The sequence below is a fragment of the Camelus bactrianus genome, chromosome 3 (genome assembly GCF_048773025.1).
Source record: "Camelus bactrianus isolate YW-2024 breed Bactrian camel chromosome 3, ASM4877302v1, whole genome shotgun sequence".
Taxonomy (NCBI): Eukaryota; Metazoa; Chordata; class Mammalia; order Artiodactyla; family Camelidae; genus Camelus; species Camelus bactrianus.
In genome coordinates, this window is record NC_133541.1 from 89,306,652 (window position 1) to 89,330,720 (window position 24,069).

The 24,069-nt window shown below is 42.9% G+C and overlaps 1 protein-coding gene across 9 annotated transcripts in view; it reads left to right on the top strand.

Moving 5' to 3' along the window:
- The window catches only part of GRAMD2B (GRAM domain containing 2B), an 89,403-nt gene that overhangs the window by 48,871 nt on the left and 16,463 nt on the right, over positions 1–24,069 (top strand). For 5 of the 9 annotated variants that reach the window (XM_074360591.1, XM_010971547.3, XM_010971548.3 and 2 more), the window contains exons 2-5: positions 16,430–16,549; positions 19,430–19,541; positions 21,856–21,922; positions 23,217–23,320. In XM_074360591.1, the coding sequence (XP_074216692.1) occupies positions 16,430–16,549; positions 19,430–19,541; positions 21,856–21,922; positions 23,217–23,320 (403 nt within the window). Of the gene's footprint in view, positions 1–16,429; positions 16,550–17,349; positions 17,393–19,429; positions 19,542–21,855; positions 21,923–23,216; positions 23,321–24,069 lie in introns of all 9 variants that reach the window. The other 4 variants (XM_074360589.1, XM_074360590.1, XM_074360588.1 and 1 more) reach the window with 1 other exon arrangement.

The window sequence follows — 24,069 nt, forward strand, 5'->3', positions numbered from 1 at the left end:
CCTCCTGCTTAAAAAATCCCTCAAACCTTTACTTAAATCTGCTCTAGTTTAAGATACTGTGCATATTGGTGTCTCAGAATCCACTGTCATCCTTTTTCCTTCTTCTATTTTTAAAATAACTTTTAAACAGATTAACATCTATGATTATAAGAAGCTCGTTGTAGTAACCTTGACAACCACAGATCAAAGCAAAAAAAAACAAAAACCACCAGTGATTGTAACTCCTAAAGGAAACTCAAACATGGTTCGTATTTTTATTTTGGATAGTGCATTTAACTAATGTAGACACTTCATTCCTGAACATAGCATTACATATTCAAAATTACCAGGGTTATTTTCCCAGAAGCACTGGTTTGTGCTAAAAAATTTACCACTCTCCAGCCCTCATCATATGATTCCTAGGTGAAAGAAACAAAAGTTAAACCACTTGCTTCAGTAATACTGACTTGACTGACACTCAGCTCAGTAGTTTCAAGGTTTTAGTGGGTATAAGACTTAAAAATCTCTGAAGTTGAGCTAAAAATGTGCATTTTTACAGCCCCCCCCCCAACCCCAGTGGTTCTGACATGGAAAGGCCTTAGGCCCCACTTTGAGGACCACACATTTGTGGCATTCACAAACTGATCTCACCAGAAACCCTGTGGCTCAAGAACACCCAAAATCCCCATCCTGAAGGAGAGAAGAGTTCTTCAGCCTGATTTGTATTCTCAGACCTGGTTTTGTTATGTGTGGTTTCAGTCTGTGTATCTGTGTCCTGAGCAGAGGTCCCATTAGTTAGTTAAAACAGGCTCCAGGCAAAACCCGAGGGCACAGAGCCCTCCCACATCCTCTTTCACATCTCCCTTCCCCCTCCATCTCCAGAGGCACCCTTTACTCAATCACCTGCTGCTGTCCCAGTGGAGGTGTTGACACAGTTGATAACTTTCCTGCACAGTAACTTTTCTGTCTCCCTTCTGAAACACCAGCTTCAACTCAGCTGTGATGGAAGGAGGGAAGGATGCTGTCAGTTACTTCATGTATTGGTGGTATTACATTTATAACAGTAAAGCTAGAGATGCCTTCCAACACTTGTCCCCTCCCCAATCCTGGCTTCCCTTTTCAAAGATTATTCTAAAGAAATATAGGTAGAGCACATTGGGTGGGGACACCTGGGGTTGTGGTACCAAGATTCATGGATGCAACGAAAGTGGGGCCCTGCCCGGGATCTCACACTGTTGAGCAAATCATACTACTCAGATAGCTGCCTTTGAAACAAACTGTCTTTCCAGCTTAGGAAAGATGTTTCCTCTGTTTCCTTTAGAAGATAACCTGCCTGTGCAGTAGCTGAAGACTTTCAAGGAGAGAGTAGGAATCGTTGTTACATAAGAGCTGTTTTTCCTGAACAGAATTCTGTAGATTTTTGTTCTAAAAATTGGCAGAATTCTTGCAGAAATACAGGGGCAGGTACCATTTGTGGCATTTATTTATGATTGACAAATTCTGAGAATCTAATACTGTTGAGAGTGCTGATTTTTGCACCTGGAACTCCATATTTTGTTTCAGACCCACATACTGCTTGCTTTTTACACCAGTGTAGAATTAATCACTTTTCTGTGTTCTGGACATCTGAGCTAACTCTGCAAATTCTCAAAGGCATGTCTGTGGGAAAGCCCAGACAATCTCCAGGGCTAGCACAGCCCTAGGCTTCGCTGAGACCTAGTGTTGATGGGCCAGAGGATACAGGTGTGGCTCCATCATCCCACCTAGATTTATGGTAGCTCATCCAGTTGGATACATCCTGCTCACAACTGCAGCAAGCTTCATGTTGGCGTATATAATTTGAATCTCTTTTTCTTTACCCTCAAGAGAACATGACCTAGCCCAGGTGTTGAGATTAGGGAATGTCATGTCTGTTTCTTCCTCTCCCCAGAGTAGCCAGAGCAAGTAGGCTCCCAAGAAAAAAAGGCAGCCCAGCAAGTGGAGATACCAGGGTGGGTACCTTCTGTTGCCAAGCTGGAGACAGCCATGTGGACCAACACAAGGAATGGGACCTCTCGCAAATCCCATACTGGATATTCAGTATCCAGCTCTGTGCCTAGAGATGATTTAATCTTTCCAGTCCTAAATACTGGACAGGAAGAAAAATAATTTTCCCCCTACCTTTCTGAGTTCTTAGCTGAGACCCCTGTAATTCAAGATAGATTAACAAGAGAAAAACAAACTATAAATGAATTATAACCTTTAAGATTTGTAAATCACTATATGGTGCACCTAAAACTTATATAATATTGTACATCAACTATACGTCAATAAAAATAATAATTTTAAAAAAGAATTTTATTAACATATATACTTCATGTATATGTGGGAGAGTCCCTGGAGGGAAAATGAGTAACTCCCCAGATGGTTACAGAATTTAGGATTAAATACTATCTTAATAAAGAAAGAGGAGGGAGGATCTAGGCCTGTCAGGGGAGAGTAAGTGATTTTTAGGGAAGATGACGGGCCCATAGAATAAAGCGGAGATGTGATAGTTTGTGATGGAATTTGGCTGTGGTGTGGGCTTCTAGTCTTCTTTCCATGGTAAGAATCAATCTTCCCTGGCTGATGAAACTTGGGGAGGGGATTTATGACAATTCAATTCCTTTTGGAGGATCTGTCCAAGAGAAAGTTTCTCCCTGCCTTTGCTGTTTTTCAAGTACCTACAATTCAAAATGAATATACCAAATTGGCATCTTTGGGGGTGGCGTGTCCTGCTACTCTTCAATAATGACACCAATGCTTAAACCTTCTCTGAAGAAGAGCTAGACCTCACTTTTTTTTTAATCAATTACAATTGCTAATCCTTTTTGAGTTTGTTGTTGGTGTTGTGTTTATCTTTTTTTAAAAAAAATCCTTATCTTTTAGATCTACATACTGCAGTAATTACAGATGTGAAGATAATGTGATTTGCTTCAAACTAAATAGGAGGTGGGAGGAGTGGGCAGAGATACAGATGAAGCATAAGTAGATCATCATTCTTCTGCCTACTCTGTGTATGTCATTACATTTTCATAGTAAGTGGCTGGACATTTTCGTGATCGTTTATGAAAATAAGTGGGTACCTTTAATTATTCATCCAGCTATGATGTAAATTAAGTAGTAATCCTCCATACTAGACCAGTCTGAGTTTCTCTAATGAAACCTGGGACTGATCTTCAAATATTGTCCCTGTTCCTCTTGTCAGCACCACCTCACTTCATTGGTCAAAATGAATACATTCCCCTAAGCTCCTTTACCCAAAATTTTTTTAAAGTGGGAAAAAAAAAAAAAAAACCCATGTGTTTTCTAAATTCAGGTTTTACGTGACAGGCAGCAGCTCTGGGCACTGCAGCTCTGTAACACATGCTGTGGGAGGGAGGATCTGGTGTGGAGGCGAGAAAGCCGGGCTCTTATTAAGACACTGAAATATGATAAACATCTCTTATGAAGGCGCCACTCCCAGAAACCATGCATTGGCCTCCTCTTAGGAAGCCACAGATCATGGAATCAATTCTTCGCAGGGAGGCTTTTCCAGTTCAGAGGTATAACATGAAGAAAAGACAACCTGTTTCCTTCCTGTTTCTTGGAATCTGCAATAACTAAGCATTGCCCTTTAAACTCTTACAGTAAAGTCAGCTGAGGTGTGATGGCCCCTCCCAGCAGTAATGACAGCTTATGCGGCCTTCCGCAGGCAGACTCTGCTACCTTTCACCCAGTTTAGGGGGGAAGAAACTGCGAAGCTTCCTCAATGGAAATGTTTCTTCTTTGCCCACAATCTTTGCAGGATGGATTTGTCAGATCTTTGCCTGAAAGGATTGGGAGGGTGGGCCACTGCCTCACGGAAACTGCCCCTGACTAGTATATTTAGTCCGAGTTTGGCAGAACATGACCCAACCCTCAGCAGAAAACTTCCCTGGCCTTTCCCATGCCAGTCTCCCCAAGTCCAGGAATTCCTAGTAAAGTACATTCTTCCTGTTGCTATTTATACTGTCTAGTGTAGGGCTCTGGGCTAGAAGTCAGGATGCCTGGCCTCTGGTGCTGCTGTGGGGACATGAGGTACTTAAGGGGAATAAGTAGAGCACCTTCCCCCACCTCAATACAGAGACGTGGTAAGACCCTGCCCTCTGGGGGTTACAGTCTAAGGAGGGGAAAGACAGGCAAATAGTACCCATTCATAATTTTTAAACACACTCCATGTTAAAGCATACACTTGCCATGGCTGTCATACCCTTACAAGATCATATAAATAAAGGAGGGTCAGTCTTCAGGACACAAAGAAGGTTGGGGGAGGCTTCCTGTAGGAGGAGGCCCCAGCCAGAGCTAAATCTTGGAAGCTGAGCAGGGCTTCATGGGGCCACGAGAAAGGGCTTGTGCAGCCCAAGCGCAGGGATGGGCAAAACATAGCAAGAAATTAAAAGCCAGTGAGGGAGGTTCCAGATTACAGAGAGCCTCCTGTACTCAACCTTCACTTTATCCTGTAGGCAATGGAGAACCAAAAGGGCTTTAAATGGGATGGGGTCAGGAAAATGATGTATCAGATCATATTTGGGCTTTTCAGAGATCACAGGGCAAAGTGATCTTCTGTATAGATGGAAGGAGGTATGAGATGGAAGGAGGAAGTGTTGCATATAACTCAGATGAGGTGGGGAGGTTTAGAGGTCTGGGCAGGAGACACTGAGGGCCCTAGCTAACCCAACAGAACTGGGAAAGAACAGGAGGGGACATAACTGGAAAATATTAAGAAGGTAAAATCCATAGGTCTTGGTGTCTCACTAGGTTTAGTAGGAAACAGGTAGTCAAGGTATGAGAGTAATGGAGTTTCCAGTCACCCAGATTGTTGTTTGGTCCCTCAGCACTCCCATCTTAGTTTCCTTGTTTGTGAAGTAAGGATAACGCCTGTCTTATAGACCTGCCTCATAGGCTGGCATAAGGGCTAGTATGATATCGTGGTATGGGCATGAATGCTCTTTGGGAACGGCAGTGCAAGTATCAAGTCATCTGGAAAAGCCAGTAAGAAGGTGTGGCAAGGAAGATGGAAGGGGCCAAGAAGAGATGTTTTCCAAACCAATATATTTTCAGCACAGGTAGAGAAAATGCCTATTTGTGGTGGGAGAAATTAAGGGCAGGAAATAGGGACATCAGGGGTAAGATTTATTAGACTTACTGCTTATTTCCTTGAAAGAGATATTAATTGTCAAATTTCATTGATTGTAATTCTTCTATCCTGTGCAAATTAGGTCTTTAAAATATTGGGGTAAACATTTCTTTTCAACAGCCATGCAGAGTTACTAGTTCTACAATTATTCCATATTTTGATACATATAATACCAGCTATATATAATAATAGATCATATATGATATCCATGATATTTTGATATAAACAATATTCTGATGTATTAAATATAATTTATATCATATATGATATGTAATTATAGAATAATTCCATATCATTGACACTAATATGTACAAAACACAGTGATGAATTCCAGGGAAAAACAAATATATCTAAGAGACAGTTAATAGGTTTACTTTCATAATTAGGGTACATTAACACTTTGGGACCTTACAACTTGAAATACCTAAACTCTTTTATTTTCTGCCATAGGACAGCATGAACTGTTCTTTCCTTAAGTACCTTTCGTTTGGAAGTGTTTTGGTTAAATGAGATCCTTTTGTAGCAAACTGTTCTCTCTAAGGTAGAGTTATCCCATTTTTAGAAAGTGACAGTATCTTTCTTCTCTAGAAATTAAGTCCCATTAATGTTTCATTAGAAAGGGAACCTGAGTTTCAGTAACACTACATTGCATTTAAACAAAGAGAATTTTCATGTGAGCCAGTGGCATCCATAACGTCTCATGGATTTTGATTACTGGGGATGATGTAGCCAAGATAGGAAGCTGACTTCTGGGAAATTCCTATGTGGCACACCCTGAGCTGTCCTCATCCACAGGCCATTCTGAGGCATGGGATCAGAATACAGGAGGGTGAGGAAGGGGTACTGCTGAATCCAGTAGGGGCAGCAGAGGAGAGACAAGTTTCTGGAGTGGTCTCTGGTGCTATTTTGGACGTTAGTGGCAACTTTAACTCTGCTGTAGTGCCCACGTACCTCTGTCTTTCAGCTCTCTAGCGTTTGATCTTTTTTCCCCCTACATGGAACAGAAAGACAGAATTCCAGGAAGGGAAGGGTATAAGGAAAGAAAGCACTTTAGTCATCACAGATGACAGCCAGGGTGATGGGAGACAGCTCAGATCTCCGATGCTTCAAGTCCAAACGCCTCCTGCAACAGCAAAGGGTCAAAGTAGCAGCTTGTCTCCACGGGGACCGGGCTCCTCAAAACAAAAGCAAACGTTTCTCTCTTCCCAAGTCGGCTTCTAATGGCCCTGGGTTTCTTTTATTGCTTTTTTTAACCTTAAATGTTACTGTGCTATTAATAGGTAAAATATTCCCTTCTGGCTAAGTACATGTATTTCTGGTATGATACATCCTCTCTCTCTCTCCAAACAAAAGTTATTCCCGTAGGTATGGTAACAAGAGAGAGGAAGTCTAACTCAAAAGGAATTTCTGTGAACATGAAAAACTCTTCTGCCCATGAAGTTTACCAGGACTGACTCCCTTTGGGGTGTCTCTCCCTCCTCCCTTTTCATTTTCTCATTTACCACCTGGTCCTCATTCCTTCTCTTTCCTAAACGAGTACCCCTAATTTGGGTCTCCCTGACATGACTTTGTTCCAGTACCCATCTAGCAGAAAAGACACAGTAATTTTTTCAGGGGTATCACTTTCCTAAAGCTGAGCCTCATCTCAGGAGACCATGGCAGGGTCCTGGGAATCTCGCAAAAACCCAGAACTCCTCTGCTCAGCTACACCCTCATCCTTGCAGCTGCAACTACCGCACCTCAGGCACTCGGCTCCTTGTAATTCTACTCACCTCTCAGGTTCTTAGGCTCCCGATAGCTTCTTACTGGCATTACCCAATATGCAGGTTACTTGTTCTTTCCTTTCCCCTTATTTGAATACAGTAAAATTTTACGACTTTTGCCTGAAATCCTCAAATTCTCAATTTTGTTCTATTCTTGGTCCTCTGGTCCTTTCAAATGGGGTTCCAAGTGGATATTCTGTGCAATGGACTCCACTTACTTCTGAAAAATCCAAACTGAAGGTCTTGACATTGTTTGATTCTGGGTTTTAATGGGGTCAGTATGTGCTTAGTCTAAAGTACCTGAGGTAGTTTTCAGTCTTACTGAATGTTTATGATATGTTGAATATTTTCCGTAATAGCTGAAGATTTGTTCATGTTGTACTTTCTCTAAAAAAATTTTCCTGGATTTCATGCCCTAGCCTTTTGCATTCTTATCTGTCTGTTTTGGTAAGTTTCTCATTACACTTTTAAAATACAGTTCTTCCCCCAAACACTTCCTTCTGGCAAAAGCCTTAATTAAACACATTCCCTCTAACATATCTTAGATGTATGAAAAGTGGCTTATTCTGACATTCAGCAGTTGCTGGTGGAAGAACAACTTCAAAAAAAGTAGAGACAGAAATACAAAAAATGTTTAAAGTCGTTGCCCCGAGAAGATGACTAGTTTGAAGGAGATATATTAAATACATGTTTTTAGAAACTTTGTGAGCACTGAGCAATGCACTGTACAAAATCCTCTTTACATGCTAAGGGTGTAAATAACAAAAAGGAACTATCAGCAGCATCAGTCTACCTTTCCTGGAAATTGGAAAAGTCAATTGCTGTCTCCTTGATGTATTTTCTTGTCATTTTCCTTTGTTGTTTGTCAACCGTGCTTGGCCTCAAAATACCACCGCTGAGAAGTTACTTAATTTGATTATGATTTTGCTTTCGATTGTTGTTTCTTCCAACAGTGAAGACAGTTGAGTCAAGTTTCCATATGATTTCAAATTATTTTTCATCTAATGGTCAATTTGAATGAGAAGATTGCACACAATGCTGACTCAGTGAAAGGGAAAGTGAAAAGATAGCCTTTTTCCCCCCTTCCACCTTCAGCATGACCCTCTTTCAACAGAACTTGTCAGTCACACTTGGGAAGGAGTTTATGACATAGGTCTTGAGATAAAATTTAAGCCCAAGCCCTTTTTCAAATGCTGATTATTGTTCTGAACTGCAGGTAACTCAAAGTTGCCCAATCAAGAAGTATGAATTGCATGATTTCTTATAACCAGATATTGGAAATAAAGATGGGGGCCAATATTAAGATGGTGTATAACTGGACATGTCCTGGGCTTAGAACAATGGATAGTTATGAGTAAATAGGATAGAGCAGAGAGGAGAGTCCAGGCTAGAAGAACCAACAGCCATGCCCAGGGGGAGGATGGAGCATGACGCAAGCCAAGCAATGGTGAGAAGACCAACATGGCTGGAATGGAGAATTATTTTTGAAAAGTAGAGGGAGACTGCAGAACTCTGGAGGGTCTTGGCTCATACCCAGATGCCTCATTCTGATGCTGAATAGAAAGCCACTGTTGGATCTGGAGCAGGGGCAGGACATAATGGAAGCGGTGTCTCAGGAGGATGAATCGGGCATTGATGTCCCAGAAGACTTGGAGAGGGGGACCCTGGAGATGGCCGCTGTGTGTTCCCGAGGTGGAGGGGACACATCTGCAGCTGCAGCTATTCTCCGCTGTTTACTTCATCTTAAAGCAGTGACAGAAGCCCTTGTGGGTGGTTTTTTTTTTAAACATAAGCTAGTTTGAATTGGGGTTCTATCCCTTCAGAATCAAAATTCCTGAACTTTAAACGCTTTTTGGAGTTCTGTGAGTTGCCTTAGGCTTTGAAAGAAAAGCAAGAATTTAGGAAAACAATTGGGAGTCGACGTAAAGGTGGGAGTGAATCACACGTCTGCTCATGAGACCAGGTTAAAGAGGCACGTTGGGGCCAGTGGGTGGCCTGTGCTAAGCCATCGCTCCAGCCCTGGTGCTGCAGCTGATTTCTAGGTACTCTCGTCTGCCATGCAGTGTGCTTGGGACTTAACCGAAATCGCTTCCAACCAGCAGAACCCTTCCTCTGCGAAGTCAGTATCTCTTTTTGTTGTTCTTTTGGGCTCTTCTCTTTTTTAGATACAGTTTCTAACCTGCTAACAGTATGTCTATTATATCTCAAACGAGATTTGCAAAATCCCTCCCCCCAAACTACATGTGTGTTCCTGTGTAACTTCTCGTGGTGGTGCTAGTCGTCTCCTTTCCCCAGATAACCTTTGGGTTATCTTGGCTGTTCCTCTCCACTGATTGCTCTCTAACTCATTCTGGTGTTACCTCTGAATTTTATCTCTCCACTGTGGTCTCTGTTTCTTGCCTTCAAACTCCTCCCCCATCTGCCTTTCCATGTTCTCACTATCTCCAGCCTCCACCCCTGCCCATCCTCATTCTTATACACCAGTGCCAGTATAATCCTCCAGAAGCACGTGTCTACGTGTCTCATCCAGCCTCCCATGGTGTGTGCAGGGGAGAAGGTAGCCACTTAATAGCTCGTCTTCATCGTTTCATTCCTTCTGTCTAAAAATCTTCAGTGAATCCTTACTGCCAACCAGATGAAGTCTAAAAGCAGCCCTTTCTCATTGGGAATCAAACTTCACAATAACCCTAATGTGTTTCTTTCTGCTGCCTTACTCCAGGGAAAACCAGACTGCTAGGTTTTTCATCAGCTCCCCTCGCCACCTTCAGTAGTTTTAACTATGCCTGATTTTAGTGGTGATGGTTACTTCATTATCTACAAAATGTATATATTTTGCTCTTTCTTGCTAATTCTACACATTATCTCTCAACTTCCTGTTTTGATGGAACATAAGAGTCAACTCACTTATATTAACTCTCTGCTTCCACCTCTTCCTGCTCCCAGTTTGAAATAGGCACATCACTCTCTCTGCTTCCTATTTTCATCTTTAAACAATACATCCACCTAAAGCTCTTTTAAATTAATTTGACTCCCAACTTTTTAGAATAAAAAATTAGTAACATCTGCCCTTATTTCATCTTTTTTTCTGTTTAGGATTCCTGTTCATTGGATATGGAAGTGCCTGTCTTAAACATGTCTTCTTTCTCCCTCTTACTTTTTCTTTTTTTTTTTTTTTTGAATTTCTGTATCTTGATGCTATTTTCCAGCACTTTGGTTAAATAAATAGGTCTCATTGAGAAGATGACACTTGAGTAAAGAGAGGGAGAAGCCACGTGGCTCCAGGCAGAGTGAATAACTAGTGCCCAGATCTTCTTGTGGCAGCCGGGAGTGAGGAGAAGGGACTGGAGAGAACAGGAGGGTGGACAGGGCAGGTATGAGATGCCTCAGAGGCTGGTAAGAACTTGGATTCTGAGAGTCCTGAGGAGTCAGGAAGGTTCCCTTTTGCATAATATTGTGATCTATTTTATGAATTCTGCCCCCTCTCTCTGAAGATATTAACTAGAAGGTTTGGGATTTTTTTGTTTTTTGTTTTTTCTTGTTGGCTTGTTTATTTCAAGTTTTCTTCTGTTCTCTGAAGTCAGTTTTCTAAGGGTTTTATTTTCTTGTTGGTTTATCTTAGTCTTTTCTTTAAAGATTTTCTTCAAGGGTCTGCCAATCCTTTGTTGTCATTTGACATTTAAGAATGCGGGACTGGGGAAAAAAATTAAAGGACTAGAGGAGCTTTGGAAGAACATGGATAGGAAGTAGGTACTTAGCTTGGGACCACTTTATTCAAAATAGAAGGTAAAGAAGGGATTTACCCTGGGGTTCTATGCCCCATACTAGGTACCTTGATTTTCTGCAGTTCAGTTACTCAGTTTTTTAATTGAAAACCCTTCTGATACTTTTTCTTCATAGGCTAGTACTCTGCTAGGCAATTTGAATTTTTTTTCTTAAGTGTAACACTTTGATTAGAATGTGTGAACACTGCTATGTATTATAAGTCTGTGGCCTACCTCTGTGGAGGGCAGTTTGGCAATAACTGTAAGTTTTTTAAATTGTGTACATTTTAACACAGCAGTTCCACTTCCAGGAAATTATCCTCTGCATATATTCACACATAGTAAACATACAAGGACATTTTTTGTGGTGTTGTCTATATTTGTGATATGACTGAAATCACCTAAATGCCCATCAATAAGGAAATGGTTAAATTATAATTCAGCTACTACAGTGGAACTCTATGCAGTCATTAAAAAGAATGAGTAAGCTCTGTGTGGACTAATAAGGAAAGAGCACCAAGATACTTTTAAGTGAGGGGAAAAAAGCAGGGTATGGAATAGCATGCTATGACGGTGCCTCTGGAGAGAAACAGGGCCACCATAAAACGGGGTTAGAGGGGAGATTTGTTTTTGAATTGCGTTCCTGTGCTTCTAGTACCTATTCAGAAATAAATATAACTTAAAGCTTCTAGAACTTCCAGTATGGAAATTCCTCAGAAAACTAAAAATAGACTTACCATATGGTCCAGCAATCATCCCACTCCTGGGCATATGTATGGAGAGAACTCTAACTTGTCTGGGCATATGTATGGAGAGAACTAACTTGAAAAGATACATGCACCCCAGTGTTCACAGCAGCACTATTTACAATAGCCAAGACATGGAAGCAACCTAAATGCCCATCAACAGATGACTGGATAAAGAAGATGTGGTATATTTATACAATAAAATACTACTCAGCCATAAAAAAGAATAAAGTAATGCCATTTGCAGCAACATGGATGGACCTAGAGATTGTCATTCGAAGTGAAATAAGCCAAAAGAGAAAGAAAAATACCATATATCACTCATATGAGGAATTTTTTAAAAAAGACACAAATGAACTTTGTAAATACAAAACAGAAACAGACTCACAGACATAGAACACAAACTTATGGTTACCAGGGGGGGAAGGGGAAGGAAAGTGATAAATTGGGAGTTTGAGATTTGTAGACACTAACTAATATATATATATACAATAGATAAATAAGTTTATACTGTATAGCACAGATATTCAATATCTTTTAGTAACCTATAATGAAAAAGAATGCGAAAAGGAATATATGTATGTATATGTATGACTGAAACATTATGCTGTACACCGGAAATGGACACATTGTAAACTGACTATACTTCAATTTAAAAAAGAAAGTTTCCAGAAAAAGATATATTTATATCAGAATTGTAAATGAAAGACTTCTTCCTGACTTAAAGTTAGTTTGGGAGATTGCATTTACTTTGCTGTTGGAGAGGCTGGGGGGCCTTGGAGAGGTCCTAGTCTCCGTCACCAACTCCTGCACCTTCTGTGATGTTTGTTTGCACTATGGCTGCTGTCCAGCAGTCCCCAAGGCCCTCCTCTGTCCCTGTAGCCCATTTTTTTGCTTCCGAAGTATTGTCACCCGTCTTTGCCAGCCTCCCCTGTGTGTGAGCCATCGAGCAGGCCCCACATCAAAAACAAGAGTCTGTGAGGCCCCAGGTCTTGGCGAGTCCAGGTGAAGCCTGGTTTTCAGCACAGGGTTTCAGCAACACTCTAGTCTCACAGACCTGATCTCAATCATGACCATCCTGTTTCCGGGATTTGATCTTCTGGAGATCTGGTCTTCGTAACCTTTGTTGGTCAAGACTGGTTTTGATCATCAGGGGGTTTTATAAATGATAGTGGGTATAAAATTGTCTCACCTGTACTATCATAAGGGAGGTCAGTGACATTTTTTTCTGCCTAAGCTTAGACTAATTTAACTTGAAGGTAGACAAACATAGATTTATCTCTGTAATTAGGAAGGAAAACAGCTTCCTAGACTGATCCACAGTGAGACATTTGTTTGCATTTACCCGAGATAACAGCTTAATCACTCACCTGAGACAGAACTTAATCATCACTTACATGTGATGATGCCGGAATCCAACACATTCTCAGCAGGAGAGGTAAAGGGCCTAGGAGATTGATATGACAAGAGAAAGGAGTGCAGCGTTTACTTAAAACTCAGAGACTCTTTCCAGGAGGAATGATCGTTGACACCGTGTAAAAATTCTAATTCTGAAAAACTATGAAATCTGAATCAAGTTGTCGTCAGTCTGATAAGGTCTAAGGAAGTGACGAATATTGGACTGTTGATAGGGACTGTCCAACCTGTTTTTTTATTTATAGGCTGTGGAACATTGTGTGGCAGTGTCTTAGTGAAACCAGCACTTCCTAGCTGGTAATAAAAATGTCCCCAGGTAGGTAAAGTCAGGCTTGGTTGGTGTAAGCGTTTCTATCTGTCTCACTGCTCTGAAATTCCTACTGAGAAGCTTTCAGGGCCCATAAGTGGCTTAAATTGAGCTGGAGATGGGAGGAAAAAATAACCTGCCAAAGCCAAGTGAAGGTTGATCCCGTGTTCCCAGCATCTGCTGCTGCTTCTGTGGATACTTAAAACTGCCACTCATTTATCTGTCTTGCCCGCCCAGCTCTGAGCATCCTCCTGGCCAGCAGGGACCCTTCAGTAAACATTTGTTGAAAGAAGAGGACTGGTTTGGTTTGTTTAGTTGACTCTTTGAGTTGGTGTCCCTGAAAGGGCTTTATCTTCTTGTTTTAAAAAAAAAATAGCAACTGAATTTTTTATTTTCATGACTTAAGTGAGATCTGTTATTTCCTCTGCCTTGTCAGCGAGAGTTCAGCTTCACTGACAGTAACTTTACAGTTACTGAGAGGCCTTGAGGAAGCGGCCCATTTCCCCTCCCACGCTCTCCTCACTCAAACACAGGCGAAAGTCTCTGCTGTTTGGATTCTGCATACTTTCAGTTTGCTGCTGTCAAGACCTCCGCAGTCAGGGGTGCCTCCGGGAATCATCTTGCCTGTGTCAGGAATGAACTTGTCTGAGTTTCCATGGTGTCTTTAAGTACACAAAAACCTGAAATTGAATTGACTCATAGATGAATTTCACTTCCGCTTTGAGAAGCTCCAGAATTAATGCCACATCAGTCAACACTTATAAATGACTACAATGAGCAAGATACTAAGCTGAGTGCAGCAAAAAAAAAAAAAAAAGTTCCTTGCTTTTAAGGATCTCAGTCTCGTAGGTGTATTGATAAGGCAATTGGGAGAAAAAAGTTAACACTGCGAGGTGTTAATTGATGAGGGGGCCGGTGAGTTGTAAAGCCAGCAGCAGCAGGGCCCAGGTGACTGGGATGGAAGGCTCTGTGGAGCTTGAGCTTGTGCTCGCTGGGGAGGCCTTCAGAGGAGGAGCCTGTTTAGGGAAAAGAGGGGTGGAGACTCTCTAAAAAGAAGTCATTTTAACCTGAGGACACCCAATGCTCTGTCATTAAATGACACTGATTGGGTGGGTTGGCATAGAGGCGAGCTCTGCAATCCAGTTAATGCAAAGCTAGGGGCCCTGAATCAGGACCACCACGCGCTGAAGGCGCAGTGCCCTGCCCTGCACAGGGAGGTCAGGGCACAGACGGGCTGAAATTCAGCTGCTGCGCTTCCTTGGCACCTTGGTGCTGGGCTCTTTCTGCCCAGAGCTAGGGGCACCGTTTCTCTGCCAAGCTGTGCATCAGCAGAGCTGCATCCAGGCAGAGAGCACCTTTGAAGGGTCCTAACCAGGAGTGGCTCTGTGAGTACACAGAAGTGCCATACCAGACTGCTAACCTCCCTGCCTCCGAGTCTTAATCTGGCCCTGCATGGAATTCAGTAAATGTTTGAGTGAATGCAGAGGTGGATTACTGAAGTTCCACACACACTTCATCTCTCTACTTAAAGAGGGACTCTGAAGTGGATTTCTTACGCTTTTGAAGAATAGGAGTAATGTGTGTGTGTGGTGGGGGTGGAGGTTAGAAAAGGCAGAGATGGCTTGAAGGGCCGCTAACAGTTCTAAATTTTTTTGAGTCCATAAGTTATTAAACTTGATGCTAAATTAAAATGAAATCATCTATTTTAACCCAAGCAATATTTCAAGGCTTCCCATGTACCTTCTATCACATAATGCAACTCAGTTATGGACCGAGCCCTTTTATTGTACATAAGTGCTTTAAAAGAATTAAAGAAGTAGAAGGTTGAGCCCATGTCCTCAGATGTTTACCTACTTAGGAAAAGAGAAATGCTCACTATAAAATGAGAGCATCAACCATTTGTAGAGATTATTACTCAGATACCTTGTCAGATGTACTTGGTCTTGATTTTGACACTACAATAGGACTCCTAGTGCGAGCTGGAATCTTCATGTGCTGTGAGAAGTGGTAAGCAAGCAGCCACAAAGGTTCAAGCGACCAATAACATTTCCTGCCTGTGCAGTCGTTTGCAAGTGAGAACGCCAAAGGGGTGGTAAGTTAGGATTAGAATTAGCTAAAGTGTCACAGCAGTGCCATCTTCCTTTGTGCCTAGCCACCGTGGAGTTCTCATATTCTTGAAGTATGTCTTGTGAGTCCTCCGCTGTGCAGGCTGACATCAGAGACGGCCTGATCTGTGCATAACACCTTGTGTTGTCCCTTACCACGTTCCTTCCTCTCTTCCCGTGATGGAAACGGTTTCCCCTGATCCCGAAACTCAGGGAGCTCACCTCTATGCCCACCGCATTGCCCACCCTCCATTCATTCGTGGTTCAGCATGCGGACCTTCTCGACTTACTATCTCCTTTACTCCTTCTTTGACCAAGTCAGACCTCGTTTTCCAAAAGCCTGTTGAGCACAATTATCTACCAGCATTGTCCTAGACCTTGTAGGCAGAATAAAAATCAGTAAGGTTCTCCTTCCACACTGAAGAGCTAATAAGGGGGCTTGATGGAGACATGAGTGTTGGGGGGATGGCTGGGTGGCAGCGGAGAAAGGAGAACGGATGTGTACACAAAGGCAGATGGACAGACCTGAGTTTGAATCCCATCTCAGACGGACACTAGTTCTGCAAACTTGGGCAAGATAGGGAATCTGAGGCTCTCAGATAGTGAATATCTATGAAATGGGGGGTAAAAATTCCCACCTAGCCTGAGTGGTGGTGCGGATTAGAGACTGTAAATTGCTTAGAGAAGTGCTTGGTGAAATTGACAGCCACCCAAATCGGGACCGGAAAACTACAACAAAAGGTGAATAGTGACATAAGTGCAAACAGAGCAGGAAGGCTCACACCTGGCAGGAGGCCACACGTGAGCCCTGCGTAGGGGCCCTCCCAGCCTCCAGGTGATCTGCCACCTCCCAGGTGGCTGGGCAGGGCAGAGCTGGGCAGCGCAGGACCCACGGGCTGCCAAACCGGGAACAGCAAGTCCCCACAAAGTCAGACATTTACCTACACTGAAACCTGCACGTGTTCCTGAAGCAGGCCTGCCCTGGAGCTCCTCCCCTGGGGGCAGCAGCTGAGGAGGGGGAGAATGGAGAGTTGGAAAGGACACAGCTGCCCAAGTTGACTTCAGCCTCTCGTGGGGGTTGAAGATCATTCCTCTCTCCAGAAAGCAAGGTTACTTCATCGTTTCTGCATTCTCCCTCCTCTGGATGTTTAAGGTGAAGCGTTTTCTCTTCTCCAGCTCAGAGGCTGAGAATGGTGTGGAGGAGAAAAAGAAGGCCTGCAGGTCGCCAACAGCCCAGTCCCCTGCTCCGACCAGTGAGGCCGAGTCCCAAGACCAGAAGAGAATCATTTCCCTGCGGTGAGTCCTCGCACTGACTCTCTCTGTCCTTTTGGCCTTTGGGGAGGTGGGGTTGCTGGAGGAGCTGATGTGTCTGGTTTTGTGGTGGTTGAATTAAGATCTCCTATAGGCAGATAAGACCCCCGAGAAAGAAGTGGGCCTGGTGCTTGCCTTCCTCTCTTACCTCTTCCTAGCAGCCTCTCTGCACTTTCCTGCCCCAGCCTTCTGCAGAATTTCTGCCCCTTTCTGAAAACACTGATTTTGCTAAGTGGTAAACCCAGGGTGGCCCCCTCTCTGGCATGCAGTTATAAAGCACCTGGAGAGGCTGGCAGGGTTGCTGATGCGGCCCGCCCGGGCTGGAGTATCTGCCCAGCCTGTGGGTGTGAACACCTGCTGTCTCACTTTCCTGGCAGCCAGGAAAAGAGCAGAGGGGAACCCTGCCTGGGTGTGCATGTCTCCGGGGGCCACCAGTTTCCTGGGTCGGTGCTGGAAGACAGACTCAGTTTGGCCATGGGGCTGTCAGGGGATAGGCGGTTTTGAGATGGGGAGCTCTGGTTCCCATCACATTCAGGGGCACTAGTTAGGTGCTGTCTTTCACATGGAAGGAAGAAGTAGGAACTTCAGATTGCTTTTTTTACCCTTAAAAGAGAATGGTTAAGCCAAGGATCAATTATAGGTAACTGTGGCCGTTTACCTACACCTAGTGGAAGGGTGCTAGCTCTCTTATTAGAACTGTCAGAACTGCTGCCTTCTACATCTTTTGTCCTCTCTAAAGGATGAGTAAATAACTCCTGCTTTTCCCTTCCTTCCTGGCTACCCAGCCCATATCTTCTCTCCAAACCTATACCTCACCCAAGACCAAGCGTAAGTCTGCACTCGGCCCCCAGCATTTTCTTTTCCGACTGTCACTCCCAATTCTCTCTCCATCTTTTCTGCATGCCTGTTTCAACACATCTCACTTTTAACCTTTCTTTCTATAGCTGTTTCCTGTCAGAGCATCCTGCCTCACTCACCAAGCATGTTGTTTCTTGTATCTTTCACCACTGTGGACTGGCTACTGCAGGCACTCTGAAAACATGGCTGGTTTAACTCCACCTTCCCCAGGCTACGGATGAGAACAGTACACATATCATGGCCAGGGCATGCTTGTTATACTTCACGGCGTGTGATCTCTGTAGCTGCAAAGAGCCCTGTGCTTGGTTTAATGCTCAGCTCTCACTGTCTGGAAAGTTTTTAATAAAAATTCTGCACTGGGCTTGCGGGCCTGCTCATCATCACCTGTAGGAAGTAAGATTAACACCATTGAGAAGACACAAAGAAATCATTGTATGCAAATAAGCACCCAGCCCCACCTCAGAGCCCAGTGCTGTGCAGAAAAGCCCCTTCTGCTTGTGCTTCTTGGAATCATCAAAGGCACAGCTGCCCTTCTGTCACACTGGCTTACAGTCCATAGTTCTCCAAAGGTCTGATTGTTGCCTTGACGGTACCATTAACATTTATTAATTTGAGTCAGTAGAGGTGATAAATTCAAATTAGTCAGTAGTATAAATAATAGGTAATTTGACATTTGTAAAAACAACTTTAATTTCAAATAGAGTACAAATGTTTACTCGTAATCTTTTTAAAAGTAACTTCTGGGGTTCTAAAGGAATTTTATATCTGTGAATTGGTTCAAGGGCCAGTAGCTGTATCCAAATCCATGTGCCTTGAATTGATGAGAGGTATTCCACCTGTGGTTTGAGCATCGTGGACTCAAACTGATGGGGCTGGCAGGGGCCGAGAACATCGCGTAGTCCATCTTTTCACAGCAGAGAAAACCAGAGCGTAAAGTCTCCCTAACTTGATTTCTGTCCCTCTGTCACACGCACAGACCACCCAAATTGCATACAATTTTTCTTATATTCACTGTGAACCAAATATTGTTTTTAACTGAGCCTTGTCCTAAAGAATCCTGCTATGGAATCATGGGTTTCATGTGCCATTTTCCCCTCAATGAACAAAAAAATCTACATAATTGTATCAAAACCTTGTTCATGTACATACATCTGAAAACGGTGCTTGCATTCCACTCTGAAATGGCTGTTTCACTGTAGGGTTGAAGATACGTGAAGACTGTACTCAAACAGAGCCAGGACTGGAATCACTTTAGAAAGAAATCCTGGAGCCCTGCCCTCTGCCCTTATGAGAACAACAGAAAGGTTTCCAAACATGTCCTTCTTTTTCATCTTGATTTCACTTCTGTTTTCCCACTCTGGGATGTTGTCTCTCTTTTCCTCACATCTAATTCCTGCTCACCCTGTTAGGCCCCGTGTATTAAACCTACATCGTCCTGTTTGTCTCTTTTCTTCTGTCCTGTTAGACTTACTGTCTCTATACCTCCTCCTGACGCCTACGATGCGTATTATTTCGGTGCTGCATCATGCCCTGCCTTTTTAAAAAGATGTTTTTGATGTGCACACAGGCTTCTTGTGCCCCCCAAGGCATTTAACCCAATGCCCCACTCAATTAACACTTGTTAAATATTAATAGAATTCTGAAACAAAGAGTCTTTGATTGAACTATAGCTGCCATTTTAATAATCAGCCTCTAGTACTCCTCTTCATACTGTTTAAAATACTTTTGAGATGATAGAGTTACTTTCACAACTCCATTGATAACTTCTCCCCTCCATAAATTACAGTTTCTGCAGTTTGAGATTACAGCCTGCTGACATCACCCCCGTCTCCTAAATCCCGTGCTGTGTCAATGCCCTTAGACTATTAGGAGTGACTGTTAATGTCTAGTAGAGAAAAATGAATGTCAGGACTTCTTGTGAGCTGGTATAATAATCAAGATTTATTACAATAAAATTAATAAGTAGTGTAAAAAAACTCATAGACTCGTTGGATTTTCTTTCTTCAGGTCGAAATCCAGTTTTGACGGTGTCTCTTTAGTAAGTGAGAAGAACGACTGTAAAACTGAAAGCAAAAATGACTCTAAGATTGAAAGGAAAAAGTCCTCATCTTCCAGCCAGGTAATTTGGTAACGAGATGTGTCTTGTCACAGAGGGTGACAGAAGCATTAAAGCTAATGGAAGGAAGGAACACAGGGTCAGGGACTAACAGAGGCTTAGATTTTAGAGAATCGGAAAGGACAGGCAGTTCCTTCAGGCGTCTTTCATCAGTATGACATGTCACAACTGACCTTTCAACACATACTGCATGCTGTGACCTCTCACCTGACAAGTGCCGGAGAGCAGGGACCAGCCCAGAGGCCTGTGCTTGTCTGATGATTAGCCAAGACCAGGTGAGGTGTGACATCTTTGCAGTACAATTAAAGAGTCTGATAGGGCACCCGTGTGAATACAAGGCCTCCCACTGGTACACGGAGGAGGAAACCTGGGAACAGGGTCATGGTTCTCCCCCAGAAGCAGTTCTGGTTCTGCTCCAAAATACACCCAGATACAGGTCACAAAGCCGGTTCTGTGTCGTAGAGTGTGGCACACTTCCTGCGGCCAGCAGTTTGGGGCTTTTTGACACTTCAGCCCTAAATACTTGAATATGTGTCTCCTAAGAACTAGACCAAGAAACTGTTGGCACACCCAAGAAATTTAACTAAAAAGCAAGTATACAAAAATGTTATTAATATAAAATCCATTTTTGAATTTCCACAACTGTCTCAGGAGGGACGTCCCCCCGTCTCTAAAAGCCCACCATGAGCCCTGCACTGACAACACTGTAAATCAGCTATACTTCAGTAAGAAAAAAAAAAGAGCTATGCATTGCATGTATTTGTCATGTCACCTTTAATTTAGATCAGTTCCTACCTGCTTAAAAATGTTATTTTTACTAAATTCACATTTTTGAAGACTCCTTGGCCCAGGATATTTTTAAATTAAGCATGCAACCAGTGCTCACTGTAGCCATTAAAAAAAAAGTCTCAGTAAAGCCCTCACAGGAGACCTAGCTTTAATCAAGGAAACTTTCTGGATGCAAGATGTACTCCTGTGGGGAGCGTATAGCTCAGTGGTAGAGCACATGCCTAGCATGCACAAGGTCATGGGTTCAATCCCCAGTATCTACATCAAATTAATAATAATAATAATAATAAGTAAATAAACCTAATTACCTCCCCCCAAAAAAACAAACAAAAAAATTACTTTAAAAAGAGGTACTTCTGGAGAGCTGCATGAGCTCCCCTACTTTATATGAGGCGTTCATCTGTGAAATAGCTGGCTTGCAGGGACCAACCATCATCTGCATGGCCTGTCTGCAACTCTTGTCTACAGCAATCCTAGGGACATTTATGCCCTTGAGACCACTTCTAGTTTGGATAATAATCATCGAGGGCCTACTTGTGCTTTCTCTCTGTTGTGCTCATAAGACTCTGCCCAATAGGATGCTTTTGAAGAAGAGTGGTCCTGTGGACGGAGGACCCAGCTCTCCCTCCTGGTAGCCATGTGGTGCCAGTTAAGTTAGTCAGTATCCCTGAGACACAGTGTCCTGACCTATGCAATGGGGACATCAGTTCCCAGGTCATTGTGGGGGTGGGGGTGGTGTCTGTGAAAGCATTTTACAAGCTGTATAATTGCTGTCTATCCACAGTTGTCACAGCTGTGGAAACAGATGCCTCGAAAATGAAGTGATGTGCAGCATGTCAGACTGTTGGGCCTTGTACCACCCTAGGGAGTTAAGTCTTGTGTGTGAAATCCTGCTTGTCATCTCCCCCAACACTGGCCAAGGAAATGCCTTCACAGCAGTACTAGGGAAAATGACAAAACCAGGGAGTAGGTCCTTTAGATGTCTTACCCTGTTCAAGCCTTACGGCATCCCTCTGAGGCAGGTACTGTTTTACCCTGTGGCCCAGAGAGGTTAAGTAACTAGGCCGCAATCACATACCACAGAAGAGATGCGGCCAAGACTTGAACTCGGGGTTATCTGAGAACAGAGCTTTTAATCACTACCATCTTCTAAGAGTACTCTCTTGTATCTTTAGTGTCCTGGGATCCACTACCTGGTGAGATTTCTTACAATTCCATCTCACTCCTTGTTAGGGACGTCCTTGTCCAGACACTTCGGCAGAAGGCTGACCACCAGCTGCATCATGGTTATAGATGACTGTCCAACCAGCAAGTCACTAATCTTGCTGGAAAATGACACCTTTGTGCCTCGCCTTCCACTGTTGTTCACTGAAGGGTTGTGTTGGAGGAGATCAGATCAGAGAGAAGGAATTCTTAAAGATACTTTATTCAGGGAGGGGCAATTTGTTACATAATTTAAACTGAAGTTACAGTTTGTGATATTTCCACAAGCGAGAGCAGTGGTACCTGTGTTCTGTCCCTCTTGTAGGACAAGGCAAACATGCACTTCCACAAGTTGTTTCTGGACGTCCCCACCGAGGAACCCCTGAGGCAGAGTAAGTGCTCACCTTTTTGACTTTTTAAAAAAATTTTCTGTGTGAGTTAATATAGGGTGATTTGTTTGTTTTATTTATTTTTAGGGGGGAGTTAATTAGGTTTGTTTGTTTGTTTGTTTGTTTGTTTATTTATTTATTTAAACGGAGGTACCGGGGATTGAACCCAGGACCTTGCACATGCTAAGCACACACTCTACCATTGAGCTACACCCTCCCCCTCAAATTTGTTTTGGGTTTTTTTTGGGGGGGTGTAATTAGGTTTCTTTATATATTTTTTAATTAATTTTTAATTTAATTTTTTTTTTAGTAGAGGTACTGGGGATTGAACCCAGGACCCCATGTATGCTAAGCACGCACTTTACTACTGAGCTATACCCTCCCCCTTTTTGACTTTTTAAGCTACCTATTTGAAAAGATGCTCATTGATTTGGGGAGAGAAGAGCCTGGGGACCTAATCACGAAGGGGAATAGGTTTCTGAAAGTCATGGTGTAACAGTAATGCCAACTTCATTCATTCAACTTTCACCAAACACCTTGAAAGGTAAGGGAGTAGAATGGGAAACTGAATCTCTCTACATGATATGGAATCATTGATCGCCTCCCATGTTCACTGCTGAAATGGGTTGTGATTGGATTGTACTGAGTTTTAGGATAACAAAATAAGAGCAAGAGAGGCCACCAGAAGGCCACATAGACCTAGATGGACAGATGTGTCAACCTTGAGCTTTGCAGGGCTCAGTGATCACATCTAAACGTCTGGCCAGTGGGCCAGATAAGCACCTGCTCCGCTCCGCTGAGGTGCATCAGGGCCCATGGTTCCATCCCAGCCTCCCTCGGTCTACAAATGTTCAGGCGACACGCTGGATTCCCACCACCATCTCCAAACAGGAGAGTGTGGGTCACGTGCTCATCCCACAGTGAGACCGCCTATTTCAAAAGGAGTCATTAGTGGCCATCCCAGGGAAGGAGGGGCATCATTGCTCAGATTAGCACAGGGGTGACACACCTTCCCAAACAGAGGAGACTTTTGAAACATCATTCTTGAACTCTCATTTACAATGACAGGCTTACCTTTCCATTTTGATGTTTACACTGAAGCTTGTGAGACTTTGAATTAAAAACAAACTCTCGTCCCTGTAGCTGTGTTCCACTAGAGGACTGAACAAGAGGTGAGAGATCTTTTGCGGATGTGCGTGTATTCTCTCTGCCCATCCCTGGGTCACCAACATATATACACAATTTTCATTTGAAATGGGAATTCTAAATGATGCTATATGTGTATTTGTTTTCCCAGGTTTTACTTGTGCTCTACAGAAAGAAATATTATACCAAGGGAAGCTCTTTGTATCTGAAAACTGGATTTGTTTTCATTCCAAGGTCTTTGGGAAAGACACTAAGGTTGGTATAATTATTTTTTAAAAGAAAGCTAACCACATTTTTTAATATATTGTGTATCTGACTTGTTTTAAATACAGCAATGTTTCTAAATATTTGTGTCATTATTATACTTTTATAGCAAATTTCCTTTACTGTAGTTCCAAATACTACAGGCTGTAAATGCCTCCAGATGACACTAACTTCCCTTTTTCCCTCAACACTACTCTCTCATGCATTTCCTTACATACAGGCATCTCTCCCATAACCCTACCTTAAATCCTTTTTACCAGCTGTCACCAGCAAACTCTCAAAGTTCTTCATATGGAGGGTGTGCCCTACTTTGTTTCAAAGACATACATTAAACCCAAAACAATTTTTTAAAGAAACACCAGCACAAAATGAGCAGGAATTGAGGCATTTTAGGTCGAGTCTGGAAGAGTCACATACCCACAATCCCCTGTGGTCGTTGATTGACATCTTCTCATCCTCACTAAACACAGATCTGGAGGCGCAAAGGCCTGTGACACCTGCATTAAGGAGAATAGTCTGAAGGAATCGGCAGCTTTCCCAGGGCACCACCTTCTAAAATAAGGACCTCGGACTTTGGCACCAGAAAGAAAAAGCTGCTTCCATCCCACTGACATTCCTTCCCTTTGAGCTGTGATATCACACAGTTCATTCAGGCAACCAGAATAAGGAGTCAGAGAAACACCCAGGGTTTGTGGGACCTCTGAGTTTTTAATCATTTTGATTCATGCTTCTGAATAAGC